Source organism: Hippoglossus stenolepis, chromosome 1 (assembly GCF_022539355.2).
Source record: "Hippoglossus stenolepis isolate QCI-W04-F060 chromosome 1, HSTE1.2, whole genome shotgun sequence".
Lineage (NCBI taxonomy): Eukaryota > Metazoa > Chordata > Actinopteri > Pleuronectiformes > Pleuronectidae > Hippoglossus > Hippoglossus stenolepis.
The window spans coordinates 31,311,882-31,325,356 of NC_061483.1; the positions used below are offsets into that span (position 1 = coordinate 31,311,882).

The window sequence follows — 13,475 nt, forward strand, 5'->3', positions numbered from 1 at the left end:
GTTAAAATCACCAGCAGTCAAATCAATCAAGGTCAGGCAGTTCGGTAAAGTTAGCAGCTAGCAGTGCATTTCAGTTTGCAGGTGGATTGTGTATATATTAATGAAAATCTGGAAGAATTCAGCCTGACATCCTCATATTCAAAGAAAGAAATCCCAATAACTACTTTGCACTAAACAAGATGTTACCCTATTCCGGAATTTGTTTCTTTCACCTATCAGCACAGGATGGGTAATACAAGTGGTGGAAGGAAGGAACTGCGAGTTGTCTGCAACAACAGCTGATCAGTTTGCTGAACCTGAGGGATGCTCCCACCAAGTGGCAGCCAGCTGTCATTAAACTGCAGGGTGAAGCGGACCTTAATACTGGAGTAGTCTGAAAGAGGAATGTGTTGTTGAAAGAGATGTTGTACGACAGATGCTTTTCACATGTAATTTAATGACGAACAGTTGAAGATTCAGACCATTTGCTATTAACTCTATAAGATTATGTTTTTCACACATTCACACACTATCTCTTTTCCCGGGGTGTTTGTATTTAAAGAGACAGCACTTGCTCATCTGTACATGACTGGGTTAAAGAAGACATTCATTCCATCTATTTTAAATGCAGACCAGATGCAGACACTTCAGCGTTGCTTTTATTTCTTATTTCTAAGACCGGAAGTTTGACTGTTCCTCCTGTGACAGACTTTGCGCTCCTTACAGGTACTGTCCAACTGAGGCCATTCACGAACGCGTTTACACCTGACTTTGTGCGTAAGGGGATCGCCCTCACAGGCCCCGTTTTCCGCGTTTTTCTTTAATTATTTATTTCCGTGTAAACTGCAGTCTTGATATAAAAACATTGATGGTGGATAATTTAGCCCGGCGCTGAGGGTCCCGGGGAGAATAAAGGATTTTAAAGTCTTCTCGCACTTCAGTCTGAATCCAGAGACATGGCTCGACCACGGCCGCGGGAATACAAGGCAGGAGATGTGGTTTTCGCTAAGATGAAGGGATACCCGCACTGGCCAGCGAGGGTGAGTCTGAGCTGCGGCCGGGCTGGGAGAGCAGGGAGGCGGGGTGGATTTACACTGTACAGCCGCTCCTCTGCCGGGGGAACCGGAGGGATGCTACGGTGCCCGGAGCTCCACGTCTGCTCTGCGTGCTTCTCATGTCACCGCTGTTCTGTCTTCCACCAGGCTGAGGGGGAGTGTAGACATTTTAGAATTAAGGACACAAGTCATATTTATTCGGAGCGATTTCCTCAAAACGTGCCCTGCTTCATTTCCCTCGTTCTCGAGTTGTAACGTCATTCACCGTACACATATTTGCTATCAAGCAGCTCAACGTGTTTTTCTTTGCTTCACGTTTGCATGTCAGTGTCACGCGTGGAGTAAAGGAGCCAGTCGTTTCCCCCGAGTAACCCGCATCTGTTTCAGCAGCACTATACACCAGCCCCTCAGTAGACCAACACCACCAACAGCAGGCAGTACGAACTGAGTTACTGGGCATGTCCACAGTGCAGTGGGCTGTCGGGCTCCATTTGTGACCTCTCACAACTTCACCACGCGTTACTGTTTATGTGTGACAGGACAGCAGCCCACAGCAGCCTGTGTCATTTAGGGTGATGGAGTAGACATCAGCAGACGAGTGGCAATCTCAGAAAATCCGAATGATCAGCATCATGTGGAGGGAGTATAATAAATATTCCGTTTGTCTCCCCCTGTCCTCCAGATTGATGAGCTTCCAGAGGGAGCTGTCAAACCACCTGCCAACAAGTATCCCATCTTCTTCTTTGGGACCCACGAAACGTAGGCACCTATTGTTGTCCAGGATGGGATGTGCCATTTACTCTTACATTGTCTAACAGGGAAGCAGCTGCCATGCACTATTAGAGCTCAGCTCTGCTTATACACTTATATACTTAGCTATGAAAGTATCCTTGTATAATACTAAATACTGCTTTGAACCGATACACACTTAAACACGTGCAGCCGTAATTACTTTAAAGTACATCTTTGAAACAGGTTTTTACCTCAAGGATTAAAGTTCAGTCTTCACCATGGAAATAGTTGGACAAGATTATTTCAACTGAAGGTCCAGTAGAATTTGTCTGGAGCTTTCAACCAAATCATAAACATTGTTTTCACATGACCTTAAGAATGGAACTTTGTTCATGTGATTAGGATAATACACCAGCACCTGTCATCATGTAGCTTTTATCCATAGTTTTTATTTGGTCATTTAATACAAAATGACAAACCATTAAAAGCACCAGGGTTAAATGAGGAACTTTGCATTGATACAACAAGGTAGTCCAGACTTAATAATTATCCTGATGTAGATCAGCAAATATCTATAATTTAGTAGAAGAATATAGTACTCAATTTTAGTGCTTGACAATTCTTTATACCCAGGGCTACAGACACATTTCTGTCAGTTCTGAGATTTGAAACCAATAACCTTTTTAAATTAATAAGTTCTGCCATGTTTTACTTTTATAGCCTTTTACACTCAGTAAACTGTTTTCTGCAAAACTCTACATTTGAAAACTGTGTTGTTTAATCTTCCACTTACTTTGTGAATCATTATGTTGTATTCCAAACTGTTTAATTTACAGTTATAGTAAATGTCTCTTATCCCTCTTTAGTGCATTTTTAGGCACCAAGGATCTTCTGCCGTACAAGGAGTATAAGGACAAATTTGGCAAGTCCAACAAGAGGAAAGGCTTCAATGAGGGCCTGTGGGAGATCGAGAACAACCCCAGAGTCAAGTTCACAGGCTATCAGGTCAAAATACATAATGTATGTTATTAAGAGAAAGAACAGCAGAAATGCCAAACAGGCTTGATGCTAAACAAAAGCTCATTGTTGCCTCGCCAAACCGTAAGACACAAATAACTGTTATAAAAACAATAGTGCTGGAATAAGAAAACTGGAGGAATGTGTCTTAACTGGCACTCTCACGCGTTTAAATTTGGGGTGTCAGTCACTTTAGAATCAGCTATTTCTTCTTTAAGATTCAGCAAAGCTAATGGTGGGTATCTTTTTTCTATCCACAGGCCATCCAGCAACAGAGTTCATCAGAGACAGAAGAGGGGGGGAACACTGCTGATGGCAGCAGTGAGGGCGAGGAGGGTGACTCTGTTGAGGAGGAAGATGACAAGAAAAAGCTGAAGGGAGATAAGACCGGATCCAAACGGAAAAAAACAGCCACCTCCAAGGTACTTTACTTCAGCTGGGGAACACGCTAACACAGACGTGAGCAGCACTGGAGGTGACATGACAATGACAAATTATTTCAGAGGATTTTATGACTCTAGAATTAGTCTTTGTTCACCTCTCATCTCATGTTTGTCTTTTTGAGATTTGGGCTGAACAATAGAGGTCAGGGCTCTGTATCATTTTTGGCACTGATGTAAAAATCTGGTCTTTGGTTACTTTTGTTATCCATCTGTGAAGCTGAAGGCACACATGCAGTACTCTGGGATTTTGAGTCTTGTAATTTGCTCTGAAAAAGGCTGCATGAACTGGGTGCTTTGGAGTAAATGTCGCTGCGTGATCATGTACAAATGGTAGGTTGACAATGGCACCAGCAGTGTCACTCACACAGTGTGATGGTAAATGGACTGCATTTTATATAGTGCTTTTCTAGTCTTAACGGCACGGTTGTCTGGGGCAATTTGGGGGTTCAGTGTTTTGCCCAAGGACATTGGACAGATGACTTGCAGACTGAAGGAGCTAGGGTTGGTGGTAAGTGGATCACCTGCTCTACCTGCGGAACCACAGCTGCCCATTTCAACAGACTAGCTTGTACAACTTGACATCTTAAGGCAAATCCTACAAGCATCATATTCCTCTGTTGACACAGCACAGCATTAAAAACACATGAGTGAGACACACTGTTGTACTGTTCAATCATTACCAGGAACACACACACTGTAGTTATTTATGACTTAATCCTCCAACATATGTCTGCTGCAAGGACATGGAAAACCTATGGGTCAGATACTGTGCTGTTTATGGACACAGTATTGGCTGTAAAGTGGTTTAAGTCTTCCACTACAAGATTTTTTAAATAGGCAAACCAGGCTGCTGTCCTATATTAATATAATCAGTCACATTATTATTCCCTGATCATCTGTATTCATTATGATGTTCAGCTTTTAGGGTTGAAGGGACGGAGTGCTGCAGAGCTGAGCACTGCCAGAGTGTGTTACTGTATTAGTGCACAAGCCATCGCTGCTGTAAATGGGTGCAGGTTGAAAAAGTCAAACGCATCCTGCTCATCACTTAGCAACCACTGTTGCCTGGCAACTGGGCTCCATTACGCACAGCACATGTGGTGCGTCCGGAGGAATGTGACGCTGCTGGGGGGGGTCTTGTGCTGGTGTGTGTAAAAGGGATACACCGTAGAACTGGAATCTCCTCAGCTAACAAAAGATTAAATGTGATCTGTAATCTGCAGTGTCTCCCGCACATAGGCTCTACTTGTGCAGCCTGCCCAAACAGATTATGACCAGTTCAGGTAGAAAAAAATCACTCAGTTCCAGCTCAGGTAAATTTTACATTCGGATTAGATTTCACTCATTGCAACTAACCCACTTTAGGCCTCTCACCAGTCTGATGTGTGTGTGCTTCAGTAAGTGAGTGGGGATTGGAGGCTTCTTAGCTTGGATTTAACAATAGCCATAGGTAAGGTGTTTAAAGAATATCCTTATATTGTAATACCAGGGTTAAACACTCTAAACTGCAGGAGTCTCTGCATGCACATTGCCTCGCCACCCACCACCACCAGTCAAGTCTCAACAGAGTTTGCTAATAAAAATGTTGAATATATCTATCATATTCTGTATATGTAATGATAGCTTAGGTTTGAGGGTTTGGATTTGGATTTGGATTGAGGTTTTTTTTTTCTCATGTTTCTGTAGTAAGAAAGTTCCTGAGTTGCTTTTGAACTGTCAATCAGGAGACAGCAGTTCTTGGAGTGCAATGCTAAATCTGTGGAATACTCTTAAGTATGTGTAACTGTTAATTCATTTTAAAATGATCACAGGTTCTTATCATGTCTGTGAACACTAATTGTCCTCTTCTAAGTGTTTTGGTTTATTTGTTGCTAATGACACTGAGCAAGTGTTCTTGCATCCTGATCTTCATGTCTTTGGCAGAAGTCCTCCAAGCTGTCAAGGATCTCATCTGCAGAGGATGACCTGCAGAAGGACAGGAAAGATGAAGACCAGAAGAGCGGCTCAGAGGGAGAAGACCCTGACAACGACATCATCCAAAATACCACCGACAGTAAGGTGGGATTCATAAATGCTTTCATACTCATCACCCTAATTGTCTGTTAGAGCTCACGTGACACAGGTGAACAGTAACAGGTCGCAGTTTAAACGTGGATGTCCCATTATCTCAAACCTTACTCTTTATTTATTTTAAACAAAGAGGCACTGAACAGTATAAATGTTCTTGCAATGGCAAGACAACTTGGGACAAACATTGGGTCTCATTTGCCAACTGGTCTTAAGAAGGAATTTCTTCTTCAAACCCACTTATGCAGTTCTTACGAAGATTCTGACCTTCACCAATGTTTTCTTATCTGTGATTGGTTCTTATATAAGAACAGGATCTATGCAGACTGAAGAGTACTCTAATGCACACTTGACAACTGAAATGCTTCTGTAAATTACCATAATATTAGATTATTTTGATCTTAAAAAGACAGACAAGTTATTGTCATATTATAATTGTTTTAAATGCATGGAAATGTTGACGAGGCAAACACACACAGAATGTTTGGTCTGTACTGCAAAAGATAAAACCCTTTTTAAACACATGAAAATGTTGAAGAGGAGAATATTTAGTCTCAAAAACTGTCACCCATCTTTAGGTTTTACACACTGGTGTTTACAAATTAAATGTGTCACATGTTCCATAGTTTTAATTCAATTCAATTCAATTCAATTTTATTTGTATAGCGCCAAATCATAATATGCATTATCTCAAGATAATGTTTTACTGCTACAGATTTTAGTTAAAATGCTACGCCCAGGTGTAGCTTGCAAATTCTGAAAACTGAGACGAGAGATGGCTCAAGAGATGTAGCTGCAACACACGGTGGATGCACCATGTGAGCACCGCGCACCGAGTAGGACCTGACCTTGAATATTATTCAAGACATTTTGTCTGAACCCGACCTGGCATGTCCGGTCCCGATGGATCCTGTCATGTTCAGGCATAGACTGTACAGGGTTCAGGTTGAGTATCCACAGATGATCAGCTGAGGGTTCACCTGCAGTTTCCAATGCTGGGCCGCTCCAGCTCAGATAACTCTGTGCACCTTCCTTTTCTCCTTCCTTCCCCCATCTCTCTTCTGTGTTTGACAATTTTTATTTTGACTTCAAATCTGAGTTTTTAGATTTTGAGTTTAAACATTTTTGTTTTACTTCAATAACTTGACGTCTCCCTGATCTAGTTTTCACTGAACGTGTAACTGCATTCCATGTATTGTTTTTTGTGGTATTTTATGTCCACTACTGATACTACAAAATATAACAACTTGGTTTACGGTTTGACTCCGGTGCTGGTTTCTTAAATACTCTTTATATTCTCTGTGATTTCTGTTTGTGCACATGGCCCTGCAGTCTCATGCCCTTTCATGGGCATTGGTGGGGCGTTTACCTATGCTAATTAGGAAAAACTGACACGCCCTTTCAATTTACGAACACATGGAATTCATCAATATAAGAACACAGATGAGAACAATTCTGCAGAAATTAAGGACATTCTTAAGAAGATATAGTTGAATGAGGCTTCAAACCTCACCGTGTTTCAATGTTTTTCAGATTTTTTTGAGGCTGCTGCAGTTACTTGTTGGCTTAGAACATATTTTTTGCTGTGATTGCTGTAGATTTAAAAACTAAAAATAAACTGATTATTTCAGTCAAAATTCGACTTAATTATTGGGTCTATTGTATTATATAGAGTTTTCACTGAATATTTTCCTGGAAGTCCTGCTCTTCTTTAGAAATGGAGAAGCTGACTAGACAAAAAACAAATCACTTTTGACTATAGTGTAACTGTTTGTGAGAGCAATGTTTTTCCTTAAGCACTTTGTTACAAACACCATACAAACACTATACTAATACTGTATAAGCAACCTCAGTTTTATAATAATAACTAGGGATGCACCGATATTGAAATTCTTGGCCGATACCGATACCGATATTTAAAACAACAATCTAGCCGATAGCCGATACCGATATTTGTTTATTACTTGAATAATATGAAAAACAGAAAAAGTGACAAGTGTAACTTTAGATGCCCCCCTCTCTCTTTTTATCATGACTGCTTGTGTGGCTGTAGTGGATGGGCAGAGGGGACATTTAATTATGTGATTGGGAAAATTAAAACTCCAGGACAACAGAAGGGAATACAAAGTATGGGATGCATATTTGATCATTTATATCATATAAAATATGTCATTTATATCGTTTAAAATCATTTTCAGTCTGTTTCCTGGCGCGATACGCCGTCGCACGCGAAACCATCGGTGGAGGCGCTGCCGGCGCGGGCATCGCAGCCCATGTGAACCGCACAAAGGTTTAACAGGGGTGGATGGGAGGCGCCTGGCTTTCCTTGGCGCTGCGCTGCGCGGCGGCCTTCAGCGCCCGGTGTAAACCCGGCGTCAGTGTACCATAATCTGGATGCCAGATTGGCAGGCTGCAGAAAACATACCAATGAACATCGGCCAATGTTATCGGTGAAAGTCAAGTTTATTACCGATACGCCGATGGCAGTAAACGAGGCGAATATCGGCCGCTACCGATATACGGCCGATACATCGGTGCACCACTAATAATAACACATTATTATTTGTCTATTTCTTTTATTATTTAATAGTATTTAAATATCTTTGCAAAGCTCGTTGGTCAACATTTGACTTAACTTATAGTGTCTAATACTACTACCAATAATGCTGTCTCTTAATATTGTGTCTCCCCAGAACCAGCTGCTCATAGAAGAACATTAAGAAAAGAAAGCATGAAAGGGAAATCATTCTTTGTAGCTGTGATGTTGGAAAGGTGAACCCACAACATGATTTCTCATCAGCACCATCTACTGACTGCCATTGTCACCTCCTCTTCTTTGTTGGACTGAGTATGTGTTTATATGAAAGATGCACCCTGATACTGGTACCAGTTATCACACAGATACCAGTAAAACTGGGCATTATGTCATACAGTTCCTTTGTACTTAAAACTAGAGTAATGTCAGAAGTCAAACATCGGTAATTCTGAACTCTGTCAAATAGACAGGTTACAAGTTTTGATTTGTTTTACCCAGTGATTATAAATGATTATTTATATTGTTGATTAATTATTAAGTATAGGATATGTAAAGGGGCATTGAGTTCTTGAAGATTCATCATTCTCTTAACACTCAATAAGACCTATGATATTGTTAACTATGTTTACATCTTCATACTAATAGCCCTGTCAAAAGATAAACCACTTTTAGAACCTTAAGCAAATGCTGGGTGGTGTGGTTGTTTTCATTTCCCTAGAAACTTAAGTTGCATTACCACCACAGGGAATTTCCTCAGTGCAGGAACTCGGAACCGCTCAGACCAGGGTTTAAAAGAACCGGGCAAATTTCTTTACACACTAAAAGTCCCAGTTTAGGGGGGAGGGCACTTTAACCCTTTGGGGTGGAGCTTGCAGTGCTGAAGATGCTTGTTCACCGAAAAATGAAAATGCACTCATTATCTTCTCACCACTATGCGGATGGAGGGGTGGGTGAAGAGTTTGAGTCCACAAAACCCTTTTGCAGTTTCAGGGGTAAACAGCGTTGCAGCCAAATCCAATCCCATTGAAGTAACTGGTGACCACTTCTTCTAACGTAAAAATCAGCAGAATAAAAACAGAAAATACCTCCATACTGCTCCTGTGATGTCCATAGGCAAACATTCAAATTTGACTTGAAACAGCATCATTTACACCATGTTTTTAGCCTAAACATCCTCTCATATCCTCCTCTGGAGCCGCGATCACGTTTGCACGCACACACTGCACACACTGCACACACTGCACACACACTGAACACACTGCACACACTGCACACAAGCTCTCACCCAAGGACATGTGCGGGGTGCGTGGTAGCATCTCTACTTCTGGTAGTGGACTTTTAGGCTAAAACATGGTGTAAATGACGCCATTTCGAGTCGAATTTGAATGTCGGGGCTCACGGGCACTTGGATGACATCACAGGAGCAGTATGGAGGCATTTTCTGTTCTTGTTTTACGTTTGAAGAAGTGGTCAGTAGTTACTTCAATTGTATTGGATTTGGCTGCAACGCTGTTTACCACTGAAACTCCAAAAGTGTTTTGTGGACTCAAACACTCATTTTTCGGTGAACGATCCTTTTAAGGGGCCATTAACATTTTTATAACATCCTATGAGTGCAATACTAAACTATTTAGTTTTTTGGTGAGGCATAAAATGATTGTGATGATGATGATCCACAGCATCACCAAGGCTCATTCACAAGTTCTGCTTTTGTATAAGGTTTCAGCTTCTTAGCTATTAGATCTCTCACCACAAATTATGCCTGTATACGTGATAGCTGCTTTTCCGGCATTAAACTTCACATAAGAGCATTTATTTAACTTTAAATTATGCAGTTCAGCTGCATGTTTCCAGCTTAAATCATCCTGAAGTGGTTCATACAGTCATGATGCACCACCCTGAAGGACATGTCAGTCTACTATTTTATGTCATTTTCTTTTATCACAGAAAAAAATGATTGCTATAATTACATTTTTTACTGATTATTTATTTTGTATTTCAGAATTTTCGGTGGAGTTTTCCCACCCCTGTCTTAAAGGCTCAGTGTGTAGAATTGAGTGACATCGAGTGGTGAAGTTTCATGTTGCAGCTGAATCCCCCTCACCTCACCCTCCCCTTCCAAACATGACAGAGAACCTGTGGTAGCCTTCAGTTGTCATACAAACTCAAAAGTTGTTTAGTTTGTCTAGTTTGGGCTACTGTGAAAAACATGGCGGCCTCCATAGAGAGGACCAATCCAATGTAAATATAAAGTAGTTAAATATAAAGGGCCTATTCTAGTGTAAAGAGAACAACAATTAGTACAATTTAGATTAAACAAAATAGTGAAAACAACACTAGGATTATTTTATATTCAATTTCTGCCAATAGATCCCTTTCAACAAAATCTTACACACTGAACCTAGGATTACTGGAAATGTTTATTAGCAAAATTTGGATGGTATGCTAACCTATGTCAATAAATACTGACGGTAACACAGCTTTGATAGCTTAAGACTAATACTATTTGTTGATTTAGAAAAATCTCCTTATTAACCTTAACTTCAAATTATAACATGAGAACTTTGTGGTAATGCAGTTACATTTCTAAGACAATATTTGGCCACTTGCATTATTAAAGTCAATAAAGCTCCAACATTCACGAACTAGATGTGAGCTATTTTAACCTAATTTCATCCACAGCTCTGTCAGTCCTTACCTGATTTAGTTCTATGGAACAGTAAAAAAGATAACTTGATTATTTATTACAGTGATTCGTATAGAAAATTGACTTATTATATCTGCACAGGTCAGCTTGACAGTAGTTTGTGGGGTCTGTGTCACAGTAAACAACACAGTAATTGCGCATCTTAATTCTGTATATGAGATAATATTATAGCATAACGACACTGCATGTCATATGTAGGTCAGATATAAGGAGGTTGAGGTGGTTCATCTTCTTTCCATTGCTCCATTAAATCACACAATGTAGATAGCCATCAGTCAATATTTATACTGGTGCATACCTGTCTGTATTGTATCCCTAATGGTCACCTGTCACTGTGTACAAAAGCATTTGGTAAGACTTCCATATATATATACGCGTCTACTGTCTATGATATATGTTGGGAATTGCGGTTTACTGATCACTCTAGATGTAGCTGGAAATAGATTTTTTACATCGGTGTCATGGGATAGACTTCTGGAATAGTAAATAATGGTTAAACATTATCCATCACACTATGCTACTCTTTAATGTACCCAGAAAAATATGAATGGAAATACATGGATAGATGTATGAAGTGTTGTGCACAACTGGGTTACACATTGTAACTCAATATTAACTATATATGTATATTTAACTTTTGTTGTAGAATATAGGCCCACTATTCTACTGGGACTGCGCTAGGTAACAGCTCATCTTTTTATGGAACAAGTGACACATCTGTTCTTCTGTGTATCTGTGGAATAGATCACTGTATATTTCAAAGCTTTTGTAGTGGCATGCTCTGCTGTTGTACTCCACATCATTCTTTTATGAAAGTGTCTAAATCTGATATTTGTTGGTATGTGATTTACTTGGAGGTAAAAATACACAATCCACATTTTTCTGTTGCCTTGTCTCGGTTTTTAAAGCTGACAGCTGACAACTGAACCACAGTTGTGAAGATGATTTTTTTTGATGATTGTGAACAACATGCTGTGTGATACTGCATTGTATAGTTGCCAAGCCTGTTAGATTGATCACACCAGTCTACTTTGACTTTCACTCTGTGCAAGTTGCCTTTATTTTACTCCAACTATTGTCATGAGATATAGATTTATTTATTTTTGATGACTGTTGAATGAGAAAACTTCTGTATGTAAACTCATGTTTTTTATTCCCTTTAAACCTTTGTTATGCTCCTTTTTGGAACATGTTTTGCATTTTCAAGGTTTGTAATTTGCAGTAAACTGTTTTGCTGTTTATGGAGGAGACTTTTTACAAAATAAACTAATTGGAATGCCAAGAAAGGCTGTAATGCTCATCACACACTATAAAACTAAATTGTTGCATGGGTTTAAAATGGAAATATATTGCCATTTTGGCCACAAATGTACTAAGATTTCCCTATTGCCATGCTAATTGCTACCATGTTCCCAATTAACATGGTAACATTAGCATGCTAGCTGATATCTTTCATGACAACCCACCACATTACATGTCATTTAGCTGACGCTTTTATCCAAAGCGACTTACAATTAGCATCCATTAGGGCCATTTTTTGGGGGGTTCAGCATCTTGCCCAAGGACACTTCGGCATGGGCTGGGATTCAAGATGCAAACCTTCAGGTTGGAGGACAACTGTTCTACCCCCTCAGCCACAGCCTCCACATAACAGCACTATAGGTATTATGCCTCCTCATAACCATTACTATGGACTATAGCTTGTTTTTAAAGATGGATAGAATATATCATGTCGTATATCACATTTTGCACATTACTGATAATACACAATGTATATTAGTCAGGATAACATAATTCGTAGTATGATATACTGTCCACTCACTATTAAGAACACCATACTTGAAGTGGGTAGTTCCTCCCTTTACTTTGGAATTCACTGAACGCTGGGTACTCGCCTCTGAGATTGTGCTCCATGTTGACATTGTTGCAGCGCATCATTTCTGCAGATTTGACAGCTGCACATTCATGCTGCCAATCACCTCTTCTAGCACAGCCTTAAGATTGTACTGGGTTCACATCTGGTGACTGTGGAGGTCACTGAAGTTCACCAAACTCACTGTCATGTTCATGAAACCAGTTTGACACTTTGTGACATGGAGCATTATCCATTAGAGGACGGGAAACTGTGGCTATACATGGTCAGCAACTACAGTCAGATAACTGACTGGTGTCAAAATAAGTCAAGAAAACATTCCCCACACCATCACTGTTGGTAGTGGAGTCTGGACACAGGGCAGGTTGTCTCTATGGATTCATGCTGTTGACTCCAGGTGGTGACTCTACCATCTGCAGCCTCAGCAGAAATCCAGACTCATCAGACCAGGCTACGTTGTTTAGTCTTCAACTGTCCAGTGTTGGTGAGTCTGTGTCACTGCAGCCTCACTCTTCTGTTGTTGGCTGACAGGAGAGGAGCCTGATGTGGTCTCTGCTGCTGTAGAACCATCCACCTCCAGGTTCAACATGTTGTTTATTCTGAGGGGCTTCTCTGGTCACCACAGTTGTTGAGAGTATTTATATGTGAGAGTTACAGATGGGCTACGCTAACTTAGACAACCACTGGGACTCTTCTGACCTCTCATCAACAAGGTGTTTCAGCCACACACACAGCTGCTGCTCAATGGACCGTTTGGTTTTGGGCTCTAATCTGAATAAAGACTGAAAACAGAAAAACTCACTGAGACCACACACACACACACACACACACACACACACACACACACACACTCACATATACAACAGTGTGTTTAGGTGAAGGAGGTTGTGGACGCGTAACAACGCACACGAAGAATATATTTATAGGTGTGTAGGAGAGAGAAGAGAGAGAGAGAGAGAGAGAGAGAGAGAGAGAGAGAGAGAGAGAGAGACTGTGTGTGTGTGTGTGTGTGGTTTCGTCAGTGCTCTGTACGCGCGCAGCATTGTCCCATTTGGTGTGTGCGCGC

At 40.6% G+C, this 13,475-nt stretch overlaps 1 protein-coding gene across 3 annotated transcripts; it reads left to right on the plus strand.

Annotated features, from left to right (window-relative positions):
* The first annotated feature begins 597 nt into the window (after positions 1 to 597).
* hdgfl3 (HDGF like 3) lies at positions 598 to 11,818 on the plus strand. 3 transcript variants are annotated; one of them, XM_035177551.1, is made up of 7 exons: positions 598 to 1,019; positions 1,717 to 1,793; positions 2,633 to 2,771; positions 3,044 to 3,205; positions 5,153 to 5,284; positions 7,987 to 8,141; positions 9,832 to 11,818. In XM_035177551.1, exons 1-6 carry the CDS (start codon positions 936 to 938, stop codon positions 8,011 to 8,013), a joined length of 621 nt encoding a protein of 206 aa, XP_035033442.1. In that variant the 5' UTR covers positions 598 to 935; the 3' UTR covers positions 8,014 to 8,141; positions 9,832 to 11,818. The 3 variants fall into 3 exon arrangements, with proteins under 3 accessions (XP_035033442.1, XP_035032630.1, XP_035031741.1); XM_035176739.1 differs by having other exon boundaries at positions 619 to 1,019; positions 5,150 to 5,284; positions 7,987 to 8,065; XM_035175850.2 differs by having other exon boundaries at positions 622 to 1,019; positions 5,150 to 5,284.
* The last annotated feature ends 1,657 nt before the right edge of the window (positions 11,819 to 13,475 follow it).

What these genes read in the sequence shown, in the direction of transcription:
- hdgfl3 (XM_035176739.1), top strand. Translation starts at nt 936, where the DNA reads ATGGCTCGACCACGGCCGCGGGAATACAAGGCAGGAGATGTGGTTTTC. An exon ending in TTCTTTGGGACCCACGAAAC is followed by an intron (nt 1,794 to 2,632) that starts GTAGGCACCTAT and finishes ATCCCTCTTTAG; the next exon opens with TGCATTTTTAGGCACCAAGG. An exon ending in TCAAGTTCACAGGCTATCAG is followed by an intron (nt 2,772 to 3,043) that starts GTCAAAATACAT and finishes TTCTATCCACAG; the next exon opens with GCCATCCAGCAACAGAGTTC.